This window comes from Barbatula barbatula, assembly GCF_947034865.1.
Source record: "Barbatula barbatula genome assembly, chromosome: 12".
Taxonomy (NCBI): Eukaryota; Metazoa; Chordata; class Actinopteri; order Cypriniformes; family Nemacheilidae; genus Barbatula; species Barbatula barbatula.
This window is the reverse complement of record NC_136775.1, coordinates 6,672,766-6,695,189: the sequence shown is the minus strand read 5'-3', so window position 1 is coordinate 6,695,189 and position 22,424 is coordinate 6,672,766. Positions and strand designations below refer to the sequence as shown.

General features: G+C 40.3%; 1 protein-coding gene across 1 annotated transcript; it reads right to left on the bottom strand.

The window, feature by feature from the left end:
• Window positions 1-117: 117 nt before the first annotated feature.
• capn7 (calpain 7) lies at window positions 118-8,850 on the bottom strand. The gene is made up of 21 exons (XM_079469277.1): window positions 8,409-8,850; window positions 8,201-8,309; window positions 7,598-7,755; window positions 7,304-7,371; window positions 6,894-7,091; window positions 6,631-6,717; window positions 6,325-6,451; window positions 5,982-6,067; window positions 4,841-4,934; window positions 4,574-4,720; window positions 4,351-4,457; window positions 4,096-4,216; window positions 3,806-3,950; window positions 3,632-3,731; window positions 3,408-3,543; window positions 3,240-3,315; window positions 2,797-2,936; window positions 2,644-2,706; window positions 2,405-2,535; window positions 1,571-1,663; window positions 118-1,080 (listed from the first exon to the last, which is right to left on the bottom strand). The coding sequence occupies exons 1-21, from the start codon at window positions 8,508-8,510 to the stop codon at window positions 936-938; spliced, it is 2,433 nt and encodes an 810-aa protein (XP_079325403.1). The 5' UTR covers window positions 8,511-8,850; the 3' UTR covers window positions 118-935.
• Between the last annotated feature and the right edge of the window lie 13,574 nt (window positions 8,851-22,424).

Sequence of the window (22,424 nt, the reverse complement as noted above, 5' to 3'; positions counted from 1 at the left end):
ACCATTGACTACCATAGTAGGACAAAAGTGCCCCAGAACTGTTTGCTTTCCTACATTCTTCAAAATATCTTCTTTTGTGTTCAACAAAACAAAGACATTTATAAAGCCATTTTTCTTACTTTTCTTCTTTTCAGAACAAAATGTATACAGATTTAGAACTTGAGGGTGAGTAAAGACAGAATTTTCATTTTTGGGAGAACTGTTCCTTCAACTCTGAAATGTTAAACATCTGTGATAATGTATGACACGTACACTTATGTTTTAATCCCAGCAAATAAATACATTTGAGGACATTAACTTAACATATCAAAATTAAGACCTGCACAATCCTCCAACAGGAACTTCAACAGTTACATCCATTATTGATATAAAACATTCAGTTTATGTCTTAATATGTAAACGTACACTTCTCTGCTGGTATAGTGAAGCAAACATTTGTGCAATCGCATATTGATGGCTGAAACGTTTAAATAGCACTGGAAAGCAAAAATAATTTGGCAAATCGACTGATTGTTTATCTACTGAAAAGAAGCCCTGCAACTCAAATCTGTATGGACATCTCTGATCAGATCAGAGGAAGAGCCCTTAGAAATATGTGTACACAGCAGATATCTGTGACATATTTAATACACAACAACATAGAATCCCTGTTTTATAGTCTCCTGAGTGAAATGGTCTTTCAGGTCAAGTGTACACACATCCTTTATGATTATAATTTGGGACCACGACTCTTTATTAACCCATCCCCCTGAGCACCACACAGCACAAGTTGCAGCAGTCATATGCCATCTATCATAACAAACATTATAAATGTGGCATGTGGCGCCTCTTGCATGTCAGCGGGGAGCTACAAGCGCCGTCTAAAGGCAAGGGTCGTGGCTGCAGAAAGATTTTATGGGCTGCATACATCTAGACTTCTCTACTGCAACATGTCCTTATTGCAGCTGAGATACCCGCAGTGGAGAAGTGCTGCTGAAGTCAAGGAAGAACGGACCTTCCTGTTTGGGGAGGAAGGTCGTGGGGATCACGTTGTAAATTCCAGCAGGCAAGTGCTCGGCCTCCATATAACAGAAACCACATCTGTTATAGGAAGAAGAGGAATAAAAGGGGTTATTTGAATGAGCACAAGAGCAAAAGATTTACATATTATGAATATACTATGTGCTATGTACAAAATAATGTATGCCGATTACAAACCCACTTTTAGTGTTGAGGCTTCTGCTAACAGAATAAAATGATATATGTTTAAAAAAAGCTAAGCTATGTTGTCTGATGCCGATAATCATTAAAAAGTACATGAAATACATGGTAATATTGCATTTTCCCTCAGTATACACAGGTCAACTAGCTGCAAATATCCAAAGATAAATATATACTACGATACTGATGTAGTATGCACTGATAATTTAGCACACTGCTGCCTAAACTACTTATTACTGCATGATAATATGAAGTATTCTGTTTGTACTGCACAAAATGAGGTTAGCGGCATTAGTCAATTTTCAGGGAAGTTGGAAATAGAGTTCAGAAAAATGTCTTCCTTTAAAGAACTGAGCGTGCTAATATTTACCGGTAATCCCCGCTGCCTTGCTTTTGAGAGCTGGAACCGCCTGAATCCCCAACTGTAGATACTGTCACCACTTCAAAGCCCACACTGTACTGCCTGCAGAGAGAAAGACAAACTCATTCATATTCAAAGACATCATACTGCATCAGAAATCCACGCATCATGGAGAATACCCTTCCACGCTACACTGCAAAGAGATGGAATAGGGTTTTAATATGTGTAGGTGTTTTTGCCAGGATGAAGTGGTTGAGCAGGATGCCCCTACCCACGTCACACGTTGTGCCTTTAAATTCTTGTATTTGCTTTTTTTTAAATACTTTTTTATTTTAAATACCTTTAAATATTCACAGATTACATTATGTAATTAAAGACAACTTTACATTCATGCTTTGGTAGACGAATTTGATGCAAAGCGACTTTAATTGCGTTTAGGTTTTACACATTTAAATGTGTGTTTCCTGACAATTGAACCTTTGTCCGTGATGTGCTGTGCCACAGGAAGAAGCTTTAGGATAGGATTGTGTCACATTATTATACAAGAACCAAGCTGAAGGCAACGCCCATCACTGTGCAGAACATTCTTACACCCCTAAGGATTTCCCATGACACACTGTCTCTTATTGTTAACACTTCTGCTGAGGAGCACATTTCTATTATTTACAGATTAAGAACTGATGAATCTTATTTCTATTCAACAGAATGAGAATAATGGTTTATCTCAGACGCGTTAGCTTACCTCTGAAACACTGAAAGATAATGAAACCAGTAAAGAATAGCAATAAAACCTATTCCGAATCCCACTCTGGTGGTGTAAAGTCAAATAACAACCGGTCTGACCTTGATCCACGGAGTTCGATGAGCAGAGGGCCTGCTTTCTCAACGTTAAACTGGTAAATGGGGTTGTTTTTGTAGGTATCTTTATAGTTCCCACAGCCACCTGAACTGGTCCCCTTCCACTGGCCATTAATCTACACACAAGAAAACAGCAAATGGAGAGAGAGAGATACAGAAGCAGTTATCAAACAATAATAACCATCAACCAGACTATAAATGCAAGGGTGGAGGTGTGAACTCACTCTTTTGCTGTGGGTGTAAGGTGTCGGGATTTTAGAGAAGTTAAACTTGCACACTGAGTACACCTGGAATGGTTTATTCATAGTAAATCGAATAAAATTATACATTCAAAATGAAATCAATAAACAGGATGAGACATAAACATGGTGTCTTACCCTTAGTGTGTAGTTGATGGTGTTTTGCTTCTCATACTGGGACACCACCAGGGTAAAGGTTCCCGGGCTAGTGAGTTTAATCTTGGTCAGATAATGAGGGCTGTTGATTCTGATGCCATCAATGTGAGGAGGAGGATCAGCTGCGAAAGTAAAAAAATTCTAATAAACTTCAGATCAAATATTTATTAAATGAAACATTAGTTATTTACTTTAGTTTGGAAATAAATATATTTGTATTTATTACGAAAGATTTAAACAATTACCTACGTATTCCAGAGGCACTTTATGTTGTAAATTTATGATGCAATAAATGTTATAATATATTTTATTTTTTGAGTATAACATTACATCTTAAAGGTCAAAATTGCTTTTGGTGGGCATAATGCATCATAGGGTCAATGTATCTAAACCCTTCAATATAAAGGCATTAAATGGCTATTTACCTGGATAATAGACTTTCTTTCCATCTGTCTTGTAAACTACTAATGTAATAAACTCCCGGTTTTGAGCAAAGTCATCCTTTGAGAATGAAAGAGGTTTCATTATTTCAACTAAATCATGACTGTACTGCATTGAAATGTAGCAATGACTTCATCTTCTGTTCTCTCCACCTTGTCAGTGATGTGTCTGGTGAGTAACACCCATACTGCAGCGCCCCCTTGAGGACAATTCACCTCCAGTTTATACTGAGGGTTATTAGCCAAGCTGTAGACATCCTTCACCGGACCCTGTTTCCCATCCCAGCTACTGCAATAGCAAACCAACATACACTTTCTTATATAACAGAATGATAATCACACAACACATGTGATGATGTAATAAAAATGATATGAACCTGTGTATACATGACGACTCTTTAAAAAGAGCAGGATTCCAGCTAAGGTAGATGACGTCATAATACTGGCACAGATCTTCCCAGATGATCCAAAACACCCCTTAAAGAAAAACATACGTGAATAAGGTGGCTTTAACTATACGCTGTTCCGTTTTTAGTTTATCATGTGCCTACCGTTATCAAACTTCTGTGCCGTTTTGGGGTCAAAATTGAGGTATTTGAGAAGATCTGGTGTCCAGTTCTTTTCGTCACGTTCGCTGTATCGTCCTTTCCACCTGAGATGACTCCATGGGTTCTTCAGCTGGAGGAAGCGTTTACCCTGAGCCAATGAGGAGACGATGTTGCAATGTTATACGTTTTCAGTCCAAATTTGAGAGGTCCAGTTTCTAAGTGTTCATTTTAGACATAAATCATTTTTCAAATATCAATATTGTATGATGTGCTATTGTAGTCATGACGTTCACCTTGTACTCCCTGATGTCCAGGACAGCATAAGCATGAGTGGGCACCAAACCCCACCTTTCCCCCTCCTCCTCGGTCATGACCCCTGTCGCCGTGGTGATTAGAACGTCTCCTCTGTGAAACCTGCAACACCACAACATTAAAGCCGATCAAATAAAGGCACTCAAGTGAAACTAAATCTGTTCACTATAGAATCTTAAGCAGACTTACAGCATGCTTATGAGAGCGATTCCTTGAAAAAAAAAAAGCGACCTCACCTCTGGTAAAGCATGCGGAAAGTGTCGTCTTTGTTAAAAGACTGATTGTCTGAGTGCATAGCGATACGTTCTGGGATCCAGCCAGTAAGTGCGTGCAAATCGATATTCTACAACAACAACAAAAAACACATGATAGAAGGTTTAGACAACACTGTGAATCGATGAATTCGGACCAGCATCCCAAAATATCTATAAACAAAAACAGGTCCGAGGTGATACCCACAGAGTTAGAGCCTGGGAAATCGTATCCTCCCATGACCTTCATGTAGGCCTTCTCGATGAGTGACACCCACAACTCATTTCGATTACTGGAGTACGAGCAAAGCAGCTCGCCGTTGCGGTCCACCGGGAGGAAGTCATCGATGATCACCTGACCGAGAAACACACACCTGAACTATGACAATAAGGCCTGGGGAACCTGTCCCGCTGCAAACTATGATAAAATCAATGTTTGTAATATGAAGAGGCAGAGCTTAGAGGGCTTGAATACCTTCCTTGGGACTCCATTGATGTGTAATTTCACCATGTACTTTCCACAGGGGTTGTACTCGGGCTCTCCCTTCCTGTTTTGGGGGAAGATGATGCTACAACAAACAAACAACGTTTGTTTATATATACATTTTACACATATGTATTGTTATTCATATTTAATATTAGTATATAAATTATGATTAATTATGAACTATTGCAACACAGCACTTTTTTACTTTGCTACAATGCACATATTGCCAGTTCAAGGTGTTGTTGCTACTACATCATTCCATGTGCATTATTATATACTTAATACTATATTATATGCTTTATTATTTATATTATTTATATATTAACACATATTTTTGGTTTCTATTTATTTTTTATTCTTAACATTTTACCATCCATAAATTATACATTTATTGCATTCTGTTTGAAGAGTGCTCTACCACGCATTTTCCTATTTACTATACCGAGTATGGTTATGTATGTGACAAATGAAACATGACACTATTATATACTTTATAATTCTGCAGGGTAATGATAAATCATTATAGTTATTATGTTATAAAGTAAGTTATATAATAACATAATTTATAAAATTATAAATTATTTAACATAATTAGATTACAATTCGAATTGTATTATAGATCATTAGTTATGTTTGATAAAGGATGCATCACTATTACTATACATACGTTCTTATACTTAGGTTTACATAAATCACAGACTTGAATTGAAAGAGGCTGTATCAACAGAACAGAATATCACAAACTTGAACAATAAGATTATGTTACTTAGGCCAGGGGGTAACCATCTAAAACTGTTGCAACAAAGATGGAAACAACGTTTTTTAATATTGTATTGTATGGTATAGCATTAATGTTTGATTTGAATTACTGGAATCGATAAACATCTCGGCCCAATAATTTTGTCCATATAGTGCATATGTAAATCATTTCTGCCCCAGGACACCTGTCGCATTACTGTATATATACATTACACCACAATCAACTGAGTCACTGATTTGGTCCTGTGTGAAGGGAGGCGGGTGCATAATCTAAACCCTGGCTTTAAATGAAAACATGTGTCAAACTCAAACACACACATGCGCGCGCGCATTTCAGAGCAAACACAGAGGCACGGCACACCCACCCTACCTTGTGATTAACTTTTTGCTGTAGCGTCTCTCATAGGCTGCACTGATGGCTAATGAAGCCACAAAGGAACAGTCTGACACAACCGTCTGCAAACATAACAAAGGGACAGTTACACAAGTTAAGAGTCTCATTTATGAGCAAACAACAAAGCTTCTGTAGGGCAAAACTTCTATCGCAGCTGTTCCAAACAATACGTAAAGTTGCCAATACACTACTGTTTGAACGTTTAATAGATAACCAGATAAACTTTTTCAACTGTGTTTACTGTGAATCTAAAAGTTGTTAAAAAATAAGTAAATGACCCTAAATGTCTATGTGTCTCTAGTATGAAGATACGTGTGACCTGTTTGATACTGAAGCTGGACACTGTGTAGATCATGATGGGGTTATTGCAGAGGTCATCGGGTCGAACCCAACGTGAGAATATAGCTTTCTGCTTTGGCGACAAAGCCAGTTTTCCACATTTGTCCCTGTGTGTAAACAGAATCATGTCAGGCAGGTCCTAAGACTGCATGATACTTTAAAGAGTTTTAAAATCGTACTATTCTCATTCGGGTCAAAGAAAAATACAGCTGTCGAATGCTGCAAGCAGAACAGTGAATGTCTGAAAGGCAGCTGCAAAAACGCAAAAAAAAAGAAAAACACTCACGAGAAGGGGACAGGAAAAGCGAACCGTTCCCTCAGGTCCACACTCATGAATGGTACATACTCCATTCCATTTATCCTGGAGGTCTTCCTACAAAATGGAAAATGATGTGAGGAAAAGTTGTTTTATTATTAAACAAATATATAAATTTGTGAAATCAACTAAAACAAACAATCATAGCCATATCATCGAGGTGACCAAATTTGCTATATATTTGTAAGAATCTCATTTTCTACTCATGTTTACACATAAAGCTCTGAGCCTACCTGAGCACCTCGATTTCCTCCGCAGTGTAGCGTTGACCCTGCGGCTCGCATGACTGCACGGCTCGAACCGGCTGTTGTCTGTCGTGGAGGGAAAAGTCTGGACCCAGAGGCAGGAACTGCCTCAGCTGAGCAGGGGCTTTTGATACGGGCTTGTCTTGGTTCAAAGGTTTACTGAGAGAGTCTTTTAGTCCCTCTGCCCTGAAATAGCAAAACAACGGATGATGGGCAAAATGACATTCAGTGTACAACCAAACAACAACATTGCAGAATGTCTCTTGTGCTCGACAGAAGAAAGTGACAGGGCTTTGGAACAAAAACCAAATGCTTATGCACAAAAGCTTATGTTGGATATACTTCTTCAATCTCGAGGCCTGCTATATACAACATTATTATATTAAATAGTGAAGCACCTGTCCAGTGCCTGTCGAGCAAGCTGCTTCAGTTTCCCCTGCAGCGCTTGATCTGATGTCTCATTGGACTGTGTAGGACAGAGAAAGAGTTCAAAGATTACAAGGTTGTCTCTGATTACAAGAGGATCCCATATAACTCTCAGTCAGAGAAATGAAACCAGACTGGCCCACCAGCTTAACACCAGCACCTGTTGCAAAGCTGTTACACCACAACTGTTGATAGTATCTAAGTCAACATAGTACAGTTATACGAAATAAGAATGTGAACGGTTTTCTCTTTATGTAAAGATTTACCGTTTGAATGCACAACTCCACAGCCTGAGTATAGAGTTCAATGGCCTCATCTGCGTTTTCCTTCTCATCCTCTTCAAATGCCTGCGTGACCAGAAAATATGCCCTCTCCAGATCCAACTGATGTTTGCTCTTCAGAGGATCACTGCTTTGTGCTTGAACTGATCACAGAGAGGACAGTAAGTGGGTTTAGGCTTCGAATGTACATCACAGGGCTGCTTCCCGTACGTCCCAGGCTAACACATATGCGAATTGCGGACTATTGAATTACAGGAAGATCAAAAACATGAAGTTGCAAGATGAAACGTCAATATGAAGGATGTATTGCATTTGTTTCGAATTTCTGTATGCTGTATTAGTCACACTACTTTCAAACTTGGTCTGAGCAGTTAGGTGGGCGATACATTTCTAAAGGTTGGGCCTTGGAAAGTATGAGCACAATTTTCATATCCATCCTTCTACTGTGAACAGGAGGCGCTTTTACTTTTGATGACCACAATGCAAGTGAATAAAGAAAAAAGGAAGCCAGTCATCACAACAGGTTCATCAAGTCAGCAAAAATGAAAACAGCATTTCAATGATGTCACTTGTTCACAATAAACTAACCGACATTGAGGAGAGTCTGTACTCTGTCCATGTACTCGTTCACTTTGTCCTGGATGTTTTCTAGTTTGGATCCTGCCATACCCGCATAGATGAGAGCCTGGGCAGCCTCCTAAACACAACCAAATATACAAGATATCACAAAATAAACTTCTTTGTCATCAGACACGTTTAGGAATGTGAAAAGGGATTTAAAGTAATCTCAGCTTACCTTATAGTAAAAAACAGCTTCATTGTATTTGCCCTTCTGATCGTGCTGTACAGCCAGTTTGGCGAATTTGATAGCATCGTGTTCCAGAGCTGTACAGTCCATGATTGATATCTAAAGTCCAACCGAGTTCAGTTTAACTGGCATATGTTTAGTCCATTCCTCATCACGAGCAGCTTCTCCTTGCGTTATCTTCAGTTATTCTAGTTACGTAGACTTACCCGCGTCTATTTCCGAATAAAGAGAGTCAAAATCGATGTCGATCACAAGAGGCACCCAAACTTAGTTATTTAGAAAAAAAACATAGAAGCCACAACGTTGCAACTCGTGTTGATGACATCAAAACAACTCCGCTGCACTTCCGGGTTTGGTGGGCGTGCCGTTTCGACGTCGACGCACGTCATTCAGTCATAGCTGCGCTGCGGTTGAGCCAACGCGATGGTGAGACGCGGGGATCTGCAGGACGTGGAGGCGTTCCGAAACGTAGGGGATTTACAGTAGGGAAAAACAACTCTGTCAAAAGTGCAAGGACATTGCTCCAACGAGTTTAAGTGATAAATAAAAACATACATACATATAGGCTGTGTATAGTTATGAAACTCTGGCCTCAATCTAAATGATTAGTCCGGGAACAAATAGATGAATCAGACCAACGAATAATATCGTATGTGCGTATATATTAGAGCCAATCGGCGGTTAGTTTTTTTTTTTTTTTTTTTTTTAATTTAGAACATGCAAAAAACATTACAGAAAAACAGGCATGAGTAACATAACTCCAAAGATGATTAAAGAAAAAAAAGACAAAAGAAAAGAAAAAAAAGAGACATTCACAAGACGCCAAATACAGATTCATAATATCTTACAATAGACATAGCTTTTGAGTTTTTAACAATTTTAAGAGACTTCATTAACAGAATGAGTTCGTTAGAGAAAACCTTGTATAAAGGAGGGGTTTTAGGTGTATTAACCGTGATCACGGGGAACTCACACCTCAAAACACGTCGAGGCCAATTATAGGCCCTAGTATCCACAGACCCTGTGCAGTATCTTTTTAAATCAACTGCAGATTCTTGGTTTCCTATTTAAAAACACCACAATGAAAAGTTGGATTTGGATGTTGGCAAATAGCGTTTAAGCTTTCGCTAACAATTGAAAAGAACCTTTCAGCGCGCTTCCACCTTTCGTCACGCCCCTTTCTCCGACCTGCAGCTACCCCGTCTCGGAAAATCCGCCCAGAAATGCATTAAAAGCGTTCTCGAAACGCAGAAAAAACGTTTCCCTGAGTTTGACTTGCAACAAAGCATGTAACAAGAGCAAATTGCAGCATCAGAGAGTCAAATTGTGGGATAATGTGACAGCCAAAAGAAACGGTTGGTTATTTTTGAGTGGAACTGCGGTTGTAGTTGTAAGTGCTCAAACATACACAATAAAAGGTGAATGAAACCAAATGCTTTGTTAATCTTTATTTTGATTGCCAGATAATGATAATGATAAAGATTCTTTATTGCTGACTTGGACTTTTTCACCTACATAAACACATTGGCAATAATTGGTTTATATTGTAACATTAAGGTTCTTTCAGGGCCATTAATTAGAAATTACATTTACATTTATTCATTTGGCAGACGCCTTTATGCGCTCTAACCACTAGGCCACAGCTGAACCCTTAACCTTGAAATGACCTTAACAATGTTTTGTGAGCATAGCCTGTTAACTCTGACCATAGTTTTGAAAATGTTAATCAAGTCTGAAATTCGTTATGCTTTCGCAGACAGTTCCTGTGGCTTCATGACATTATTTATAAGGAGGAATTAAACAAGCCTGAAAAGTTACCTTTCTATGGTAATATTCATAATTTTTATGTAACAGTACATTAATGTGCACTTTATGCTGCAGAATCAATGTTTTAGTGCTTATAAACATGGTCACATTACATTCCAATGTAAGGTGAGTAGTGAAATATTATAGCCAGATGTAAAATTTCAGGAACATAAAATAAAGGTTTACAGATTATTTCTCTTTTTGTTACATAATTCCTGTTAATATTAAGTCAAGTCACATCAAGTCAAGTCACATCAAATCAAGGTTTTGTGCATATGTTGTTTATCATGTTTTTGTTTATGCACAACTAGAATTGGTTAACACCACATAAATTGTCATAAATTTTATTTTATTTTAAGTTGGAGTGGCTCAATGAGCCACAGACAGGGCTGGACTGGTAATCTGGCATACCGGGCAAATGCCCGGTGGGCCGACGCACTTGGGGGCCGGTTGATATAAAAAAAAATTATTTGCCAACGACCGGCCCATAAAGCAGGGACAGCGGCCCATTGGTTCATTATCCATACTGACACTGGGCTGGCCCAATCATCTCTTAGGGTTAGGGCTCCACCCCTCCCCCTCGGTTTCCCGTGTCAAATGCAGTCAGTGGGTCAGAGCCAGAAATCTGTGGATTTAGGATGGAGAAACAAAAGCGCAAGGGGGGTGCGGAGCAGTTGCGGGCCAAACAAATAAAAATTCTAGAGGTTGATGCCTCAACATGTGCAAAAATAACCGACATGTTAAGTGCTGTAGCTTCAGTTTCCAAGCCTATAGTAGCTTACCTGACGAAATTTTGCAAAAACAGGTGAACATAGCACATGGAGAAGAGGTGACAAGCCTTGGCGGCACCCAGGCAGAAGAGTAGGTGTCTGATAGTGAAGTCAAGGAGAGACAGAGTGAGTAGGAGAGTGTACTTGAAACGGTAAGCAGTGTTGGGCAGTGGCGTCGCTACAAGCAGTGACGCTACTAGCTTAACTACATTTTTCAGTAGCGTGGTGGTAACGTAGCTGTTTTCTGAATCAAATAGCTTTTCAGTAGCGAAGCTCTTTTGTTGATCAAGTAGTGCGGTAGCGTCCACACAAGCTAACGTTACATATTACCAAACATTTCTGAAGAACAAGGTCATATCGGAAACACAACTGCTAAGGATCACCGATCCTGGTCCAGTAAGTGACGCCACCACCATACAGAGACCGGCCGGTGACTTTTTCATGTTTTACGGTAAACAGCTTTTTGGTGCATTACTGCCACCTTCTGCTCCGGATGGTGACATCACAGTGTGTGGGCCTGGTTGGGCCACGACGAAGATGATGATTTACCTAAATTAATGAATATTATAGTAAGACAACATAATCGTTGTCGCTATTATAATGTCTGTCAGATTGTCACCTACTGCACTAGCCACTCAGTCAGCTAAAGTCAAATAACACATCATAAGCTATTTTGCATTGTTTTTGTAGCTAGGTTAGCAGAGTTAACTTATTTAATTGCAACTTCGGGTGATTATTCTAATGTTATCTAGCTTTTATAACATGGAGCACATTGTAATTGACAGAGTTGCAGAGAAGAGCAAGCTACTGAGGAAACTGCTGTTATTGTAAGGTGAGTTGAGATTATTGATATTATTATAAAAATATTCATAATATTGTAGACTGAAAATGTGACTCGTTATTCTCTCTCTCTCTCTCTCTCTCTCTCTCTCTCTCTCTCTCTCTCTCTCTCTGTCTCTCTCAGGATGCCCTCACGTTTGTAGTTCGTTGTCTTTGATGTTCAGAGCACCATGGAACCATTTCCACTAAGTAAGTATAAAATATGTGCAATCATCTCTCTACATTGTTATATATTAAAGATAGTTGTATGGGGATCATTTTTCTCATTCAGTTATCATTCTCGTCTCTCTCTCTCTCAGGCTGCCCTCACTTTGTGTAGGCCCTACTCCACTGCCACCTTTGGTCACCACGGAGTCAGTCAAGAGAGAGTGAGTACACTGGTCCATGGCACTTAGTTCTCAGCTTTGTAGGGGTTTTTGGGAATGGAAAAGTAGATATGCATATCTACAGGGACCGCAAGGATGGTGTACTGGTTGGTTGTGTCCGACCGATTGTGGTGGGCTGGTCTGAGCAAAAATGCCAGGGCCCTTTTTTTATCCCAGTCCAGCCCTGGCCACAGATGATATCCTCTGTCAGTGTCTCTTCTGGCGTTTTATAGTTCCATATGGTTGACATCCTGGTTCAATTCAGTTAAAATGTTTTGGAGTGCAGTCATTATACATTTGACCATTTTCAAAAGGGTGAAAATCACTATTACATGCCAAGAAAGGACGATAGCCAAAGAAAACACCCATCTGTTTGAGCAAATGAAATATTTTTATTTAAAATTAGCCCACATGGCGAAACCTTATATTCTGAAATGCAAGTCTTATCTAAGCCAGCTATAATGCCTCCATTGAATGAAGTGTCTATAATTGTGTGTAATAATAGAATTCTCATATGTTGAAACATTATTTCATGCCGTTTTTCATTAGACAGTTCAATTGACAGGTTTTCAGGTTGGTTGAAGTTTTGAGGTTGAGAGAAGAATGCAGAAAAGAAGAGTCCTTCTAAACTTCAAATATCTTTTATACAAACCAGATGGGTCGAATTATGAGGTCAGATATAAAATAAAACATTTGTCCCTTCATCGCTAGATATGGCAATGTGTAAAAATGAAATAAGTCGTTTTGAAACAGAAGTTGCAATGGTGATTAGTGAGTGTAATGGAGCAGACGCTTTTATCTGATATCAATTGGTTGAATTGTCAGAAGTTGGAAGCTTTTTACTTCACAAGAAAACAAAATGTCTGGTTAAAACACACAACTGGCTTTAATTTTAAAACAAGTATACTCTGTGAGGTCATATTTACATTTTACGCATTTGGCAGGCGCTTTTAACCAAAGCGTCTTACATAGCATTATCCTATACATTTGTTTAAGTATGTGCAATCCCCTGGGGTCAAACCCACGACATTTGTTAGCACCACACTCTACCACTGAGCAACAGGAAAGCTTTTAGGTTTCAACGTTTCATATAAAAGATAAAACTGAATACATTACTGTGGAAAGGAAGTTTCCATTAAAACTCTTTTCAGTGTTTATGCCATATGTTAGACTGTAAACAAAGGAAACTCATTTCCGCAGTAGATGATTGCTGTAATTAAAGCTGAGTCAAAGGCAATTTAACTGCTCCTTGACTTCAAAATCCTTCGCTCACAGGACACAAGTTGTGTTAAATGCAATCTTTCCAGGCAGCGGGGATGAATGGGTAAACAGACAATAAATATATATACAAAACAAACACCCACGATGGGGAAAACACTAACCAAACTAAATATCAAAACAGAAAACAAATACTTCCCACAAGTGGGGCAAAAATAAACAACCAGGAAAAACAAAGGAACTTGGAACTCTAAGTACAGAGCAGGAAACATGTACAACGAACAAGCACAAGCCTATAGACAAGAGGGCATTAAATAGGGAGACTAACAAAGGAGATAACGATGGGCAGGTGTGGGTAATGAGACACAGGAGGAAAGCTATACTAGAAACGAGAGGGGCGGGGCCAAAGGACAAGACTGGAGAGAACGCACATTATGTCCTGATTGACTATAATAGGTTTCTCTCCACATAAAACACGTGAGTCTGTCATGATTCTGCCCCTAGACCAGAAAATCAAGACACTTTCTGCTACTCCTAGTGCAACAGGCCACACAATTACAATACAGCAAAGCTTGACTAATCATTTTATGTTTAACTTTTACTCTGAAATTAATGGAACAGCTTTTCTTATGAGTTATGTTTAGATGAATGTGCAGATCTCCTTAACATCAAATTTCACTGTATGAAGGTAATCTTACTAACATCACATGGTCTACAAATCTTGATGTACTTATCCTTGTTTTCCTCTTTTAGTTATCACAATTCCAAACTCAATTTTAATGTTAATGATGTTGAAATCATTTTGGATGGATTGGTGGAGTGACATGTACTTAAAAAAAATAAGATCCCACTCATAAAGGACTTACCTCAATTTGTATGGTGGTCCCCCATCTATTTCATTGACATATAAAGATTGTCCACCCCAAAATAAAAATTCTGTTATTTTTTACACACTCTCACATTAAGGTCATGTTTCAGTTTTTTTTTGTGTTGAGTATGTTTTGAACTCTCTTGAAATATTGATGCCTATTGTATGCTTTAAAATATACATTTGTTTACAAAAACACGTTGTGCTTCATTCTTTTTTTATTTGATTTAAAGAGTAAAAACATACTTTTTGAGCAGGACATGGTTTGGTCTTCGTTGCCTAAGATCTATAAGCCTAGGTATTTCCTATTATAAGGAGATGAACAAAACATATGGTAGTGTGGGTCAGATTTTTCAACCAAAACTTCCACAGAATCACAGCATGCTTCTGGCATCAGTGATTCATCCAATTGTTCTTTTGGCAAGTGCGAGTGAAAAAGGGGGTGCTGAACCAGTGCTGGTCTTGTAGGCCAGGAGCAGAGTCTTGAATTTAATGCGAGCCACAATAGGGAGCCAAAGTACCTTAATGAAGAGCGGAGTAATGTGTGCTCTCTCTGGTTCATTGAAGACCACTCTTGCTGCTGCATTCTGGATCATCTGTAGATTTTTGGTTGTGCAAGCTGGAAGTCCAGCCAGTAGTGCATTGCAAAAGTCCAGTCTGGACAGAACAAGAGCCTGGACTAGGACTTGCGTAGCATAATTACAGCTGATCACATCAATCTCTGGCTCCCATTGACTTCCATAGTATGGGAACCGAAAAAATTCTCAAAATATTTGTATCTGTGTTCCACAGAAAAAAATTGTTATATACAAGTTTTAAAGCATGAGAGTGAATTTTTTATTTTTGAGTGAACTATCTGCCAAGTCCCTGCAGGTCCCTAGTTGGTACTGTATGGGTGGGAGGACGAGGTTGGGGGGGTAATGTCACAGTTATATTCTGTTTACCTGATTGATCCCCTGTGTATTCAAGCCTGTCTGTTCCTTTAAGTTCATGGTCCGATTTTAAGTTATGTTAAGTTTGGTTGTTTTTGCTCTAGTTGCATTCTCTTTCTGTTTGGATTTGTTATTAAAGCTCTTCTTTTGGAATATACTCCCTGCTGTGTGCTTCATACACACCATTCCGTGACACTATCCCTTTAATAAAGGCATTATATAGTTCTCTATGACCATCCACAACGCAACAGTTACAGGAAGAGCATCTAAGAGGTCCTCAGTATCTCAGGAACAGTGAGGTTGACGTCACACAACATAACTTTGCCATTTTGGCAGGCATTCAGGAGAGTGCTAGAGCTACTGTAGCATTGATATCGACAGTGGTCGAACATAAATTTTAAACCAGACTGTTTAGATTGACATTGTGTAACGTCCAACATAGGGCTTGGCGTCAGCTTCGCCTTCTCTATGAAGACAAAGCATGTTTTAACCAGCAGACTCCAAAGTTGAATGTTTATACTGCTTCCATTTGTACCTCTCCAGGCTTTTGTAGGCTTTTTAAAAAGTCTCCGGAGTAGGACGAGGGAAAGTTAATGAGTTAGTCGTAACGTTAGCAATCAGGATAGTGCAGGTCAAGGATGCCATCCGTTCCTTTATTGCAGCGATAGTCAAATCTGGCTTGCAAGATCCATTTTCCTGTCGAGTTCAGCCCCAGCTCTGATAAAACACACCTGAACAAGCTTGAGGTTCTTTAATGTCATACGACAAGTAATCTACGCAGCCAGCATTGGGGCTAAACTCGACAAGGATTTGAGTGCTACCGCTTTATTGATACACGTTAAAAGCACCCCTGGGGGTATATATAGATCTTATAGGTACCTGTTATGTTTAATCTATTTAATTTTGCTTTGTCTATGTCTTTTGAAATTAAAGTGCACAGTAAACTCTGTTGCTATGTTGCACCATTTATTTCCTTAACATTAGGGCTTTTTAAATGTGCAGCAGTAGAGTCATCCAGCAGCCAAGTGTGTCTTGGCACCACACTTCCAGAGAACTTCCTGGAAATGTATCCAGCAGTGCTTGAAGGAGAAAACGGTTATTGTCTTGATTCTTGTTCAGTGCATTTAAATAAAAATGGCTGTATGTCTTACGAGATTGAATTAGTTCTAACCCTATATGTTCTTCACAACCTCATGTGACCACCCTGCCAGACTTATTGCTTACAGAGAAGATAAAATGATAATGGCAGACACTTAAACACACTTGTCTCTAAAATCTCTGGTAGTAAAACGAGTGATCTGAATATGATAGCATCGGGAGGCTACAGCACGATAATAAATCTGATATATCTACAGTGACGGAGACTACATGTGGCATTTATTGATAAAGCGAAAATTGATTTACAGCATAACAATCAGCATTTGAAATTCAATTATGCATTAGATTTGTTTTCTAAGCCAGAGCTATAAATCCTCTGCAGTTCAGTTTTCAACCTATGTAACTCATTTTACGTAGTGTCTTTATGTAAACCACATACAACTTAACTTAAATATATAGGCACAGAAATGGCCAGTTAATACACTATTGCTCTTTGAGGGATAAAAACATTACAATACATTACGTGAAGCTTATTTTAAAAGGGCAGTAAAATCAGATTTCCTTCAATCCTGAAAAACAAGACAACAGAAAGCATTACCACACACAACCTTGCTCTTTATTTGTCTACATAGAATCTTTATAATAAAACATGTTCTCTACATTACCCAATTAACTTGACATAAACAAATCTTCAGTACCGACTATACATCTCACATGTGGCTGATGCATAACTGCCAAATATGCCAAAGCTGTTTCAAACATTTAAGTGAAGGGAAGTAGAGGAAAGGAGAGTGACGATATTTGCACAATTAACACCACAGATGTTCAAATATCGATGACAACCTTTAGTAACCTCAGTGGAAACAGAAACATATTTCTTTAAAAATAGCTATCCAACAATGACCCAGGAACTTAAAATGTACTTTTTTTACATAAAGAAATCATCTGATTATAGTCAGAACCCTTATGCTCTGTGGTTTACACCAACCATGGTTCAACAACCTATGTTGTTACTGGAACAACAAACAGACATCTTTAATAAACATGGATGTTTCATATGCAGTACATGGGGTAAACAATTAAAATGGACACAGGGAACTTAGCTAAATGTAATAATGTTATTTCATGTTATTTTTAAGTTAAAGCCAAGATATCAATAAAAAATAGGTGTCATTTAAAGGAAGCATTTGTAAGGACTTATCATAGAGGCATTAACCAAAATAAAAGGCATCTTGGATAATCTTCAAGTTTTGTTTTGAGAAGCAGATTTTACACACATCTAATATAACCTTTAGACTGTCCAGTAAGTCTTTGTTTTCTTTTATTAGTAAACAATTATAACAGCATATGGTTTTGTCAGGCATATAGGCTGAAAGCTTTAAATACAGTACAACAAAACATGTATCCCATATAAAACTGTACCCCATCGTCATTTCATGGAGACAGAGAAAAATGTCTGTAAGAGATTAGCAGAAACTGTTTGTTTTATTTTAAGCAATAGCTGCCAACAGTCAAACAGACACCCTCCTATTTCAGAGACTCTCTGAAGAATTTATGATTTCATTGAATTTCTCTTGAATTTCGAGTGATCCCATCTGTTTGGGATTTTCAATGTGGGAAGGGATTAAATCAGCATAGAAGATTATCAATTTATATAATGTTTTTAATAGACTTTTAAATAGAGTTTTTATAGTAACACAAGGAACTAACAAGGTTATGCCAAAAGATAAATGCTCTATAAATATTCATAATGTTTTGCTTTAAGTAGCATGCAAACAAGCCAAAGTTCACATTAATGTACTGTAGTAATGTAGGAATGACCTTAATTATAATAACTTATAAATTATAATGCACCCATTTCCATTCAGTTTTTTATGTGTTTGAAACACTGGTTGATTTCTTATTTTATAAATAAACAAAAACTTGAAGTGAAGTACGGTATGTAGAGACAACTACAGCATACTAATAATTGGTTGGATGATACTTCAACTGTATAAACAGTGCTATCACATCATAAATTGCTCTGACCTTAGGACAGAACTATCTGATTAAGATCTGATTACCTATCCAATAAAAGACCTTATTAGGTGATACATGATGTGATTCTTGCGTGCATGTATGCAGTGACACTCCTCTAAACATCATGCTCCCTCCATGCTCCAGTTATTGGTAACATCCTTGTACAGTATATTTATCTTTAGTTCAATATGAATCTTGGATCTGTTCCACACATGACTGTTGTTGTCAGACTCCCACACTACATCCATGACTGGGCCGGGGAGTTGACTAGCAGTTAAATCTCGAGGTGAGGGAGACTGGGATTGCTCCCAAAAAATATGTCTCAAAGCTGGGGAGCGTGATAAAAAAAGACTGTTCTCATTTTACTAACATATCTGGTGACACACTCTAGTCATCCTTTTATTATTCATTTACCAGACATTTTGGTAACTGTGTACATCTGTGTGTTTTACAGGAATAATTAGACCACTGTTATATAATGTCAATTGCAAGATAACATTTGACCAAAATGTTGCACAAAAATTTTTAAACTCAACAAACAGCACTTTTTATTAACATCTAGTACGAAGAGATATTACAATGTATTATGTACAATGAGCAAAATGAAACCTTGTGGGAGTTTAGAAACTGAAACTTATTTTTGATAACACTAATCGAATTTACTCCCCTTTTTTCCTTGTGTAACATAATGGTATAAAGCGCATAGCCTGTTATAGTTAGTGGGTACTGATCTGACTAAATGCGATTCCTTAAGCGATAAAATCAAAACCAGACTTAATAATCCAACGAATGTTTCCCTCTTTATATTGTAACAACGTAATAAATAAATCATTGACTCTGTAGCAAACCAACTTTTCTTATGAGTTATGTTTAGATGAATGTGCAGATCTCCTTAACATCAAATTTCACTGTATGATGTCACGAAATGGTTTTGACAGAACCCAGATGCAGGCAGACGAGGGGTTAAATATAAATGTTTATTAAATCAAACACCCGCAATGGGGAAAAACAAGAACAAAAACACACTAGAAAACAAACACTAGAAACAAAACACTTCACAAAACCGAAACAGGAAACAGGGTAGTCCAACACGACAAGAAACTGTGATACTACCGTGAGACAATAGCCATAAGACAAAGACAAAGACAATGCACCAACACTGAACAGAGAGAAACTGAGACCATATAAAGGGAGACACTAACGAGGAGTGATTACATGGGGAGAGTGGTGACAGCTGATGGGAATGAAACCCTAACGAGGTGAATTACAAAACAGACGATGGGAATGAAACTACAGGAGATAGGAGGGTGGGGCTGAGACATAACAGGAAGACACGTGGCATTAAGTAACAAAATAAAGCCACCTGTCTCCACACATAACACAACAGAAGCCCGAAAGACGTGGCAATGTCATGACTCTGCCCAGGGAGCTAGAAAGCTCGAGACAGGAAGGACAGAGTCCTAACATTACCCCCGCCCCCAGAAACGCCCCATGGCGTCTCAAGGGAGAAACTTCAGCGGGCCAAAACACCAAAGCACAAAGACAAACACCACAAGCACAACACAGAACAAACTAAGGGGAACATAAGGGAGGCTATGAAGGGGTTCGGGTGGGTCAACAAAAACAACAAACATGGGAGGGGGGGTGGGGGAATGGGAGGCCAAACCTTGGGGACACCAGAAAAGGGTGGGACAGGTTGAGGAGACTTGAAACAACCGGACGAGACCGGCGGGGACTTGAAACAACCGGACGAGACCGGCGGGGACTTGAAACAACCGGACGAGACCGGCGGGGACTTGAAACAACCGGACGAGACCGGCGGGGACTTGAAACAACCGGACGAGACCGGCGGGGACTTGAAACAACCGGACGAGACCGGCGGGGACTTGAAACAACCGGACGAGACCGGCGGGGACTTGAAACAACCGGACGAGACCGGCGGGGACTTGAAACAACCGGACGAGACCGGCGGGGACTTGAAACAACCGGACGAGACCGGCGGGGACTTGAAAAGGCTAGGGAGAGGTGTGTGTCCAAGGGGGAAAAAAGTTTGAGGTGATGCCGGCCGGGGAACTGGCTGAGGCACCGGCTGGAAGTCCAGCTGAGGCACCGGCTGGAAGTCCGCCTGCGGAAGGACAGGCCTGGACGCCTGCGGATGGGCAGGTCTGGACGCCTGCTGATGGGCAGGTCTGGACGCCTGCTGATGGGCAGGTCCTGAAGCCTGCGGAAAGGCAGGTCCTGATGCCTGCGGAAAGGCAGGTCCTGATGCCTGCGGAAAGGCAGGTCCTGATGCCTGCGGAAAGGCAGGTCCTGACGCCTGCTGAGATGCAGGTCCTGACGCCTGCTGAGATGCAGGTCCTGACGCCTGCTGAGATGCAGGTCCTGACGCCTGCTGAGATGCAGTTCCTGACGCCTGCTGAGATGCAGGTCCTGACGCCTGCTGAGATGCAGGTCCTGACGCCTGCTGAGATGCAGGTCCTGACGCCTGCTGAGATGCAGGTCCTGACGCCTGCTGAGATGCAGGTCCTGACGCCTGCTGAGATGCAGGTCCTGACGCCTGCTGAGATGCAGGTCCTGACGCCTGCGGAGAGGCAGGTCCTGACGCCTGCGGAGAGGCAGGTCTGGACGCCTGCTGGATCGCTGGCTGTGAACCCGGCTGGAGAACCGGCAGGAGCGCCGGCTGGGCTGGGTTATGTGCCCCCCTCCGTTGCCTCTTCCTCTTCTGCCGAGCCAATCTCCTGGTAGTCGGCTGGAGGAATGAGGTGAAGGACGGGGCTGGCTCCGCGTTGGAGGCCTCCGAAGAGGACCCCCAGGACTCTCTCCTTCCACGCTTGCCCTGAAGACTGGTAGGTGGTGAAGAGGTTGCAGGGTCCGAGGCTGATGGTGCGGTGGTGGTCACCACCCCAAGCTCCAGGGTGTGATCCTCGGGGATGGGGCCCAACGGAGAAGACAACCTCGGACAGACGGAGACACTGGGCTCCGGTCGGCTCATGGCGAACTGGAGCACACCCTCGAAGCCAAGCGGTCTCAGCCTCATCATCTCCGCAGGCGATAGGGGGACCCTCAGTCCGCTGTTGAACGCCGCCGTCACCTCTTCCTCCCCGAAGAGCTCCTCCACTGCGGCTTCCAGGAACCTGTCCAGGTACTCGTCCCGGTCCAAGTTCCCCTGGCGAATGCTGGAGAGGGGACCAGGCTGGCGAGGCCTTGCAGGGAAAATCGCCACCTGCTGGGTTCTTATGGGTTGGTGCATTCTGTCACGAAATGGTTTTGACAGAACCCAGATGCAGGCAGACGAGGGGTTAAATATAAATGTTTATTAAATCAAACACCCGCAATGGGGAAAAACAAGAACAAAAACACACTAGAAAACAAACACTAGAAACAAAACACTTCACAAAACCGAAACAGGAAACAGGGTAGTCCAACACGACAAGAAACTGTGATACTACCGTGAGACAATAGCCATAAGACAAAGACAAAGACAATGCACCAACACTGAACAGAGAGAAACTGAGACCATATAAAGGGAGACACTAACGAGGAGTGATTACATGGGGAGAGTGGTGACAGCTGATGGGAATGAAACCCTAACGAGGTGAATTACAAAACAGACGATGGGAATGAAACTACAGGAGATAGGAGGGTGGGGCTGAGACATAACAGGAAGACACGTGGCATTAAGTAACAAAATAAAGCCACCTGTCTCCACACATAACACAACAGAAGCCCGAAAGACGTGGCAATGTCATGACTCTGCCCAGGGAGCTAGAAAGCTCGAGACAGGAAGGACAGAGTCCTAACATATGAAGGTAATCTTACTAAGATCACATGGTCTACAAATCTTGATGTACTTATCCTTGTTTTCCTCTTTTAGTTATCACAATTCCAAACTCAATTTTAATGTTAATGATGTTGAAATCATTTTGGATGGATTGGTGGAGTGACATGTACTTAAAAAAAAATAAGATCCCACTCATAAAGGACTTACCTCAATTTGTATGGTGGTCCCCCATCTATTTCATTGACATATAAAGATTGTCCACCCCAAAATAAAAATTCTGTAATTTTTTACACACTCTCACATTAAG